This window comes from Molothrus ater, chromosome 2, assembly GCF_012460135.2.
Source record: "Molothrus ater isolate BHLD 08-10-18 breed brown headed cowbird chromosome 2, BPBGC_Mater_1.1, whole genome shotgun sequence".
Classification (NCBI taxonomy): domain Eukaryota; kingdom Metazoa; phylum Chordata; class Aves; order Passeriformes; family Icteridae; genus Molothrus; species Molothrus ater.
In genome coordinates this window covers 14,858,078-14,868,899 of record NC_050479.2, presented here as the reverse complement: position 1 = coordinate 14,868,899, position 10,822 = coordinate 14,858,078, and the positions used below count along the sequence as shown (strand labels likewise).

At 41.6% G+C, this 10,822-nt stretch overlaps 1 protein-coding gene across 1 annotated transcript in view; it reads left to right on the top strand.

Annotated features, from left to right (window-relative positions):
* Positions 1-587: 587 nt before the first annotated feature.
* MBTPS2 (membrane bound transcription factor peptidase, site 2) overlaps positions 588-10,822 on the top strand; it is a 41,130-nt gene continuing 30,895 nt past the window's right edge. Inside the window, exons 1-3 of the mRNA XM_036384664.1 lie at positions 588-704; positions 5,596-5,744; positions 7,507-7,645. Coding sequence (XP_036240557.1) covers positions 630-704; positions 5,596-5,744; positions 7,507-7,645 — 363 coding nt within the window. The 5' untranslated portion in view covers positions 588-629. The remainder of the gene's footprint in view (positions 705-5,595; positions 5,745-7,506; positions 7,646-10,822) is intronic.

Below are 10,822 nucleotides of genomic sequence, written 5' to 3'. Positions count from 1 at the left end.
ATGCGAAGTCGTGAGGGAAAACGAGCTCCGTGTCAGCCTGACCCAACACAGGCACACGGCCCGAGAATAAGCGCTGACCGCCGCCTGCGAAGGAAACTCGGGGCCCAGGAAGCATCTGCTTAAAAGTCGTGCTCCCAGGCAGCCGCACAGAAGGATTTTGTTGTGCAACCAGGTCGGTGCTAATTTCTGACTGAACGTCAGCGCTTAAAGCGAACGCCGTTACTCTCTCGTTACTGAAGCGCTTCTACAATGAGCTTTCATCTTTGCCACCACAAACGACTTTTATTCTTCCGCGCAGCCTCCTGACCGCTGCCAGTGGAGCCCCTGCAAAGAACCACTTGAAGAGGCAGATGAGGGAAATTTAGCCAGAGGAGAGGGAACCGCCCTCAGCCCCGCGGCGCCCTCCTCAGCCCCGCCCCGCCCCTTGGCCCTCCCGCCCCACTGCGCACGCGCCCCGCCCTAACGCCCCGAGCGCTGCCCCTCGCCCCGGCCCGTGACGTCATGCCGCCACCTGCTCTCGCTCTACGCGCCTCCCGGAAGTGTCCGTCCGGGCAGCAGAGCCGGTGGGAGAAAGGTTCCGGGCCGGTTGGGTTCCGGGGCTGCCGCGCTGAGGCGCGGCGCGGCCCGCGATGATCCCGGTGCCGGTGGTGGTGACCGTGCTGGGCGGCTGGTGCGCCGTGTACCTGGCGGACACGCTGCTCAAGGTGAGGGCCGAGGGCGCAGAGCCGGACGGGGCCGGGAGGAGGCAGCGGCAACCCCGTTCCCCCCGCGCCGGGCCGCCCGGGGCCCCGCTGCCGAGCCCTGGGCTGGCGGAGCGGCCGCGCCCGGGCCGGGCCCGCTGCGCCCCGCGGGCTCTGAGGCGATCCCGGCCCCCGGAGCGCCTCCCGCCCCGCGGGCCGCACAGCCCCTGCTCCGTTCCCCCGGGGCTGCGCTCCAAACGCCGCCCGGGAGAGAGCACGGGCTCCGGTCTGTGCTAAAGGACCGGGACCGCGAAAAGTTAGGGAGAACAGCTTTTAATAGACTGCTTAAGCGGCTCCGTGGCAGTTTAACGTGGTGTCTGGAGTTTGTTATTAACTAAACGTAACATACAACCTTGTAAGTTTGCGGCGTAGAGTATGTGCCTTACAATGATGATTTTCCTAAAAAATGTAAAAAGCAATGCATATTTATTTCTTTTGAATGCCTTTAGTTTTACTGGAGAAATTTGAGACAGAACTCTATACAAATACTTTTTTGAAGAAATAAAGTTTGCTCCTTGGAGTGTATTAGGAGACTCATCCTTTTGCTTCTGATTTAGAGGGGAAGTTTTAAGAAGAAAATACACGAAGACATCATTTGTTAAATCTGGGATGCATCTGTGCATGGCTCAAGTTTCATTAAGTGGCGTGGCATTGTTTTGGGTTATTTTTTTTGACAGATTCAGATGATTTCTAAGACATGACCGAAATTGCAAAGAATGCATACAAAGTAGGCTGTGTGCTGGTTAAATATGAGGGAAAATGAAATGAGAGGTTTGATCTGTAATTCTTAATTTTACAGTTCAGGAGCTGCATCTGTTTCTGCCAAGGCAGATAAAGCTTAGTGATACGAAAGTACAAAATGTGCATTTTGTCACTCCTGTAAAATATAGGAAGAAATACAAGAAAATTCAGGTGCTTAGAAAACTTGGAGAAGTGTCTCCCCCTGCAGCTAATTGGAGAGCAAATGTAGCTCTGTTAGTGATGAAAGCTGGTAATTGCAAAATATAGTCTGTACATAGTGACAATAATAAATGCAGTCATTTACCTGAAGACTTCTCAAATTTTCTTGCAGCAAGTCTATGTTAAGTATTAAAAAAAAAACCAAAAAAAACCCAGCATTGTTTTGAAACACATGAGGTTAGCCAGGTACCAGAAGAATGTGGTCTAACTGAAGGTCAGCCAGGAGGCTGCTGCTTCTCTTTTGGCAGCAGCTTTGTGTCTGATGAAGGCTCCTGGGCTGTGAAGCAAGAACTGACCTCAGGTACTAGACTTGGTGTGCCATGGTGCTGAGACTATTTGCATCTGAGATCTGAAGATCTCTTTCTGCATTAGACCATAAATTCATTTATTAGACCATAAAATTATTTCTGTAAATAAAGAGAGCCACTGCATTTCTTGCAGCAGTAACGGAAGGAAAAAAAGAAACTCTGCACTGAAGCATATTGAAGCCTGATTTATGTTGAAAAAGAAGGGGGGGATGCCTAGAATTCTATAGCAAGCCTGAGAATCCAGGAGTTAAATTTTAATTCTGATCTTTTAACTAAAAGTTGACCAAGGTTATTAATCCTCAGGAATTATGTGGGAGCTATTGAGTTTCAGTGAACTTACTGGTAGATTTCCTGTTGTACATCTCTGTTGTAGGTTTCACTGTGAGTACCACAGTTGAAATAGAATTTGGATTAAATAACCAGATTTATATCATTAGGAAGCTCAGGTTGCTTGTTTTTCTGCTTGTACAGTAAATCTCCACCACAGTCACAACCCAAGGCTGCTAGCAATCACAGCAACATTGTACTGTTTAATTAATTGTACTGTTTAAATCTCAAATTGCTTTCAGTGTAATTACACCAAGAGGATGTACAGAGCATGAGTGAAAAACAATGTGGGAGCACTTTTCCATGTGTGATCCTGTTGATATTTTTGGCAAGAGAAGGATGTGTGCTGTAACTTGCAGTTAATGTTTATTCTGTAAACCTGTTCAATGTGCAATATTTTTTGCTCAGTTTGTTCCATTACTGGTTTTGTTCAGATTTTAAATATTTTATTTTGGCTCTTTCACTCCTAGACTACAATATAGAAAGTGTAACTGTGTATAAATGTATTTTTGCACGGCTCAATCCACATTTTATAAAATTGCTAGAACTAAAAGGTACATTTGTGTCAGGAAACTTAAAGCTATGCCAAATCAAGCTGGAATTTTGAATGTTAAGTCCCCCTTGTTGCTCCACATTGTACCACTGCCGCCAACGTTTTCATTGAAGCCTGGCTTCTGTAAGAGGGAATCACTCAGACCCCCGAATTCCTTCTCCCCAGCATCCTAAGTCATCACATTCCATTTTGCCTGAAGGATCAGGAACGAGTGAAGTGCAGGAGGTTGTCCCTCATTCTGCTGTGGGAAATAAAGGATGCATTAGACACGTTCAGTCAAGGTTGGCTCTCAGCTTTTAAGGTCAGGAAGCTGAAATGATTCAGAGCTCTTGAACAGATTTTGCCAGCAGAGAAGAATGTTAAGGACTGCTGCTTGCTGGCAGGTACCTGTGGAGCTCCTGGAGTGTTTAGCAGGTGTCCAGCATTTTAAAGGCCGCATAAATAAATAAGTGCTGCTTTTATAGCAAAACTAATCTAACAAAGATCTCTTAGATCTCAAAGAAGCAGGGCCAAGGCCTGTATGGAAGCAGCTTGAAGTGAAGCATGCCAGGGCATGAGGGTGTGTATTTAATGTGGTGATCCCACTGAGATCAGGACAGAAGGAGCAAAACTTTGCAAAGAGATTTTGAACATATTTTGCAAAAGTTTGGAGCCATTTAGTGATCATGAATAACGTTTACACAACGTATGAGGAAAATACAAAATGAAAAATTTTTGGTACCTTTCTTTTCCACATTTGACAGCTGCATGGTCAGTGATTCCATATTCCTCATGGAAAACGTCACACTTATTTATGTCTTGCTAGGACAGTGGAGCTGTGATGTTGTTGGAATGAATTCTAAGGGATGAATTTGTGGCAATTCTAGGGAAAAAAGTGGGGTTTGCATGAGATAGAGCGCATTTTCAAGCATCAAATCAATGTATCTGATTAACTTTATTAGAATAATGTATTTGGGTTGTTCTGAGGTTTTTTTGACTGTGTGAATGAATTGGACTTTGTTTTGTATTTCACAAAAGGCAGTTTCTCATATCAGGGGTTCTTAATGATGTATGTATTTTTGTTCTTAATTATCTGGTAGATTATGTGAGGAGGTCTTTTGCTTTCTTTCTTTGGCTTATGTATCACTAATTGTGTACAAGTCTAATCATCTTTGTGATCTCTTCTGTTAAAATTAGCAAAAGCTGATATGATTGTGGACACTAAACTTAATGGTGCCATAAGGAGTGAGTGGTGTTGATGGGAGTGCATTACAGTGAAAATTTCTGTTGGTGTCCTCAGCTGACAGAACAAAAAATGTGGCTGAAATCAGTAGGGTGAAGAAGGAAATGACACAGAAATATATAGGCAGAAAGGATAAATGGTGTAATAGGTGATAGGTGAACAATCGCTCAAGTAAATGGATCTCACAGCTGAGGAAATTTGTTATTTGAAATAAACATTTAGTGGTCAAGATTTAATTAATTTGACAAAATGAGAAAAGCTGTTAATACAATTGTGCAGTATGAGATCCTCAACCCCCAGCACCGCTGTGGTGCAGGGCAGGAGGAATGCAAGGAATTGGCAAATTCTAAATTTGTTCAAAGGACCATGGACAAGAGCCAGAAACTTGTGGAGTTCCTTGTCAGGGAGGAGAAGGAAGCCTGTTGTGAGCTACACACTTGGATGTCCTCAGTAGGTGCTGCTGCTTGTGGGGATCCTTGGGAACAGTGCTCCAGTTCAGACAGCTCCAAAGCCTTGTCTGGGTTGTGTCAGACACTCCTGCCTTGGGAGTTGCCCAATGTCAGAATGCTCAAAGCTCACCTGTGCTTTTCCTGAGCTCTGAGTTCCTCCAAGGAAAGCATTCCTTCATCTGGGTTTCTGACAAAGCTTCCATGAAGCAGGTGACTAAAGCCTATTGCGAATGCAGTCACCATAAAGTAAAGTTAGCAATGCAAAAACCATGTCTGTTGGTCTATAATTCAAGATAATGCTGCAGATAAGTATTCATAGGTCATATTTATAGGTTACATCTCTCATCAAGAGAAATCTTTGGAACTACTAGAAGTATCTTGAAATGGTGGGAAGTTACCATAGTGAAACTGCTATTGCAATACAGGTTGATAATTTTAAATTCCTTGTGTTTTTTTTGTTAGCCTGATCAGATATTCCAGGCCCTCTTTAGGCATAGTATTTGAGTTTGAAAAACAGACCTTACTTTTATACTTACTAGCAGGTATCTGCAATACCAAGCCATATATCATCTGTTTTAGAAAGTTTTTTTTCAGCTGGAGACAAAAGAAGCATTTTTCATTATTGTAGTTTCTAAAATGTTTATTGGAGTATAATTGGTTGTTGAAAGAATACCATCAACAGTCTCTATCCTTCTAACCAGAAAGCAGAACTACTGAAAGGGATTTAAGACTAGGAAAGGTGATGATGCAAGACCTTGTTTGTCAGATAACTCTGGATACCCAGCCTCTCTCACAAACCTACAGTTGTTGGGAATAACATCAAAACAGTGACATAACTTTTATGATATTACACGTGACATAACTTTTTCACATTATATGTCACACCTACCTATATGTCAAAATGTAAATAAGATGTAGGACATCTACTTGAAATTGTGTATCTACTTTTATATAAACAGATCACATTTACTGCTTGGTCACGTTACAAAATCTTCCTAGAATGTTTTGGTCAAACTGGTTTTCTGTTGTTTCGCAGTCCTCCAACTCTCTGAAGGCGTCCTACGAGGACTGGCTGCTGACGTGCGGCCTGAGCGTCTCTCCCTTCCACCTGCGCTGGCAAACCGCGCTCTTCAACCGCCAGTTCTACAACTGGGGGAGATGGAAACCCAAATTTCTCTACTTATGGTACCAATTCAGCCTCCTTTTTCTTCTGTCAGAGTCAACAATTGAACCACGTTGGTGCCTTTCAGCATTAGAAGGGCAGTGGGTAGACATGGATATTTTAATAGGCTAATGATTAAACCAATTGGAGTGGTTGCTCTAATTGTACTGTGCCAGTATAAGTATTTATCCTCTGCTAAAATACACATAAATGTAATACAGGTTGCATATTGAGATTCTATAAAACTAGAAATCCTTGAACTATTTTTATGTGTGGTTTGAAGTATGCATAGTTCTGATGAGTACAGCTATTACATGCGATGCTGCAATACAGAAGTAGGTCTGAAAGCAGCTGCTCAGATCCTAGATCATTCCCAATGCTGTAGACTTAGCTCTCCCAATCACTACAGTTTACCAAGTATTCAGAGCCAGCTCTGTACCTGTAGATTAACTAATTGCTCAGACGTTCTGCAATGATACCTGCTCAGGAGCACCTTACTTAAATTCTGTCTTTTAGCTGCCTACACCTTTCCTTGCAAAGGTTGCAGAGTGCTGGGAATGGGTAGATAAGTAGGGTGGTCTAATATGGGTGCTCCTGGATTGGTTTAGAAAACTTGTTCAGTTGCAGTTCCTAGCATTACTTTGTATCTGCTCTGAAAATATAAAATAAGTAAGGTTTGAATTTCTTTTCATTTCCTGTATTGCTACCCTCAGTGAGATAGTAATAGAAGAGAGGTCTGCTTCAGATTGGTTTCTCTAGTATGTAATGATTTTGTAATAATCAGTCTGAAATAGCTCTGTATCAATTACAATTTTCAATGTGTATAATTTATTACAGTATAATGTTTCCACTAGTCTCTTTAATTAACATTACAAGTACATGTTGCTTAAAATAAATCTACTAATTCCCAGTGAGCTTCATTAAGGCTGATAAGAGAACAGTTGAGCTGTTATGAGAGGAGGAAGGATTGGTAGTGAGGTGTATGTGCTGGATTTGCATCATGGAAGTGTTTTTTTGTTAGAAAAAAAGAGTTATCACATCCTTCAGCTATAGGACAGTGTAAAATAAGAGTAATAATATTAATGCTGAATAAAAATTTGTCACTAGGTGGAGTGACATGAATTGAAATTATTTTCAACATTGATTTTAATGAAAATTTGGTGAGAAGAACAATGTAGCTTAAGAGACTGATGTTAATGTGGTTTTGCAGTTGTACTTTTTAGTTGCTCTTTAATAAAGGTTCAGTCTCATTTATTGTTCTTTAAAAAAGGTTCAGTCTCATTTATTGTTCTTTAGCCTGTTTTATTGTTTGTGAGAATGATGCAAAATGTACACAGAAGCTTACTTATATTTAAGTACATAAGCTGCCCCATAATTTGATCCAGGTCTCTAAATATGTGATGCTGTTGTGCAACATGGCCAATTATGCATTGTTAGTTAAGTTTCTATATTCTTACAAACTTATATATTCATAGCTGCAGGCAAGTTGCCTGTATTGGGTAACTGAATAAAAGTATTTGAAAATTGATCAGGATATGGTTTGGATGTAAAACATTTATTAAACAAGGAGAATATAAGTTAAAAGTGTTATTAATGTATATTATTGTTGTTAGTTTCCTTTAGCATTTTTGTACTGGATTGTTGATGAATTGTGGTAGCATCAGGTAAGATTTGCCCTGTGTTTTGTGCAGTAGCTTGTGCTGTAAAGCAGAGATTTACACAGCCAGAGATGACACCCTTTTTCTCTTGGCTGTGCATTGCTGAACTCTTTGCTTCTCTGTGTAGGTTCAGTGTAGGAATGGTGTTTGGAATAGTTGCCATGTTTGGCTCTGTTATTCTGCTTGGAAAGACCCTGCTGCAAACACTGACCCAGATGCTCACCGAGGCTCCAAAAGCCCAGAATGATCGAATGCTGCAAGTTGTGGTGAGTGTTCCCTCCTCAGGTCTTTGTTTGAGAACTGTGTACAGATCTAAAGCAGCTTCTTAATGGGGTATGGGATGCTAAAATATTCCTATGCAAGAATAACCCAACTCCTGATGTTCATCTACATGAAAATGTGCTGGTTTTTTACCAGCCTTAAAAATGGGAGAGTGGGTATAGAAAAAGGGAAAATGAAGGCAAACATGTGGAAGAGTTTATGTTAAAAAACCTCAGGAGTGGGAATTGGATAATCATTTTGAAAAGCCCTAAATTATAGTACTAAGAATAAAATTATAGTACTAAGCATATATAACTGAGTTAAGAACTCGTTTCCTGTAAGCTGTGCAGTAGGCTCTGGTGGCCTTACAGTTTGCAGAGCTCATACATAATTGACAAGAGGAGACAAGTTCTGTTTCTTTTAATACAATAGAAAACAGCAGTGGAAAAGGAAAGAAGGGCAAAAAACTTGGTGTGATAGTAGAAGCAAAGAATTGTTAGCAAGGAGGTATTTTTTGATTCTTCAAGGACTTATGACTTAATTTACTATGTGAAATTTCAAGGGCTGTTTCTGGCAGTATCAAAGTCCAATGATATATTTAATTGTTCTATGCATTTCTGGTGCTGGACAATATATTGTATGGTTTTAGAATGGAATGTATTTCACAGGCTAGGGGAGATTGCAAATACTGTCTTTTTAATCTCTTCACAAGGTAGTAATGGAAGAGCTGACATTGCCTTGCAACAGTTTTAACCTGGAAGGATTCCTAGTCACCTTTTTTATACCAGGAGTGCAATGTGGCCAAAATGTATGGTCATTTCCTAGAAATTCAGAAAGTGTTATGGGATTGGTCTGCCTTCTGCTACATGGCTTAGAGCAGAGGTGCCCAGCCATGTTACTCTATTGAAGTACTCAGCTCTTCAAGTGACACACAGTTGAGAATTGTGTGCAGGCACAATAGACCTTCCTGTAAGCACTAAACTGACTGCATGCAGCTAGGCTGGCATGAGTGCAGGAAGCCTGATTTAGCATGTGCCATAAACACAGTGCCTTTGGATGCTGGGTCTGTTTCCCACAGGCAGAGTGAATATACAGAGTTCAGTGTGTGCTGGAAAAAGCAGGCAGTGAGACCTGAGGGGGAACCACTGTCACTGCCACTGCTGTCCCCTGTCCAGGGCCTGCTCCTGAATTACCTTCAGGGGCAGACAGGAGTGGGCACTCTGTGCATCTGGGAGGGCATGAGCTGAACATGAGACAGAAAATTTTGTAATTTACATTCCAACAGGATCTGTCCTAACATTTCTGGAGTTCCTTTACATCTTCATTTTCTGAGGTCATTGTATGGATCTATCCACTTTTGTGACACCAGAGTAAAGTGATCATTGACAATATATTGCTCTTTGGAGAAAATAACACAGACACAACCAAAGTAAAGATGAGCCTTTGGAATTAATCTGGTGTGAACTGGAACAGTGAAAGTATAAATGTATGATAATATTCACAATTTCAATGTGGACTTGTTTCCTCAGAGACTGCATCCTGGCAATATCATTGCATTCATACCAAGGATTGACTGGCTCTGAAAACAGTTTAATAGATAGGGATAAAGTAATGTCATATGTGGGGATAAGGTTACTTCTAAGTTGAGTTCTTCTCTTCCTTTCGTACCTCATTCTTTCATTTTTGGATGGTCACAGTTGTATAATTCTGCCTTTAGCAAGTTTCAGTATTCTTTTTAAGGAGAATGTGCTAGTGTAAATTGACACCAAAATGAGATTTATGTAGTTGCAAAGAGGTGAAGAATTACTTAGGAGGACCTTCCCATTAAAATCATTTACTTGTATTTTGCTGCCTGGAAGAGAGCAAATTAGTTTTAAAAAACCCAACAAAATCCCACTTTTTCTTTGTAAACTTAATTCTACCCTGTGGCTTAAAGCTGTTTATCCTTTACCCTCTGGGTGTGGAGAGAGGGAGAAACAGTTGTACTTATATTTTATTAAGATTTTTTTATGCTTCCTGTTTTGTTCAGTCATGTACTTGATTTAAAATACCTGTCTATAGGTAACTGGGCTGTTTCTCTTCAGCTGCCCCCTCCTGTGTTGGTTACCTACTGACAAAAGTAGGAAAGAGGCAGATTAGTTACAAGCAAAGGATCTTCTTATACTAAAAGCATTTCAAGGTCGTAAAATACAAGACAGCATGCTTTTTAACAAAATACTGCTATTGATTGCAGAGCCCTTCGTGAGAGGTAACTTCTGTTTTAGGTGAATCTTAAAATAGCTCCTTTGACGTAAAGTCTGAAAGCATCTGGTGCTGTGTTCTAGCAGGCTGTAGTCATGGTGGAATTGAGATGGCAGCTCTTACTGCTGCCATCTGTCCTCCCACTGCAAAGGCAACACCACTGAAGTGATGCATTAGTGCCACCAGCTGATGCTGTAATGCAAGCAGTGGTGTTTCAGAAATGAAGTGTGGCTGTCTTTCATACTGTGAGTACCACAGCTGAGCCAGTTAAGGTAAATTCCTTGGTCACCATCACACTGAACAGAATTTGTGAGGTGATTAACATTAATGAATCCTTTTGAAGGATTTAATTCAGCTAGATTGTCTCAACCAACTCCTGTAGAATTCTGCTACACAAGTAGGTAAATGCATATAAGTGAAGCAAGTGCAGGACTGAACAAAGGTAGAATCCAACCTACCTAGTTGGATGTGCAGCATTTTGTTTTCCATGATGCTGGGTTTTACAGAGTTCTGTAGACAGACCAGGAGTTTTTGCCCACAGCATCTCTTTTGTGAGGCTGGATTGCAATTCCTGTTGTGTTCACATCAGTTGTTAGTGATCGTACTGGAGCGCAGCCGGTCTTGAGTAGAAAAAGCTGTAGATCTGACAGGAGAAATGTCCCAGAGCAATCCCACTGCAGCCCAGCAGCTGAGGGTGATGGAACTGAGCAGGATGAAGATCCATCAGGAGGAAGGAGGGGATGGTTCCTCATGCTTTGACTCGTGACCACTTTGAAGCTTGTCTGGAAGCAATTGGTATCTCATGGCAAGCACAGTGAAGGACCTGGGAGTGGTGGGAATCCACAGCAATGGGAAGAATATGAGGGGCCTGCATATTATGTCTTAGGTAAATTAAAATAGTATACTCATTTCAAGGTGGGGTTTTTTTAAGGTTAAATTGC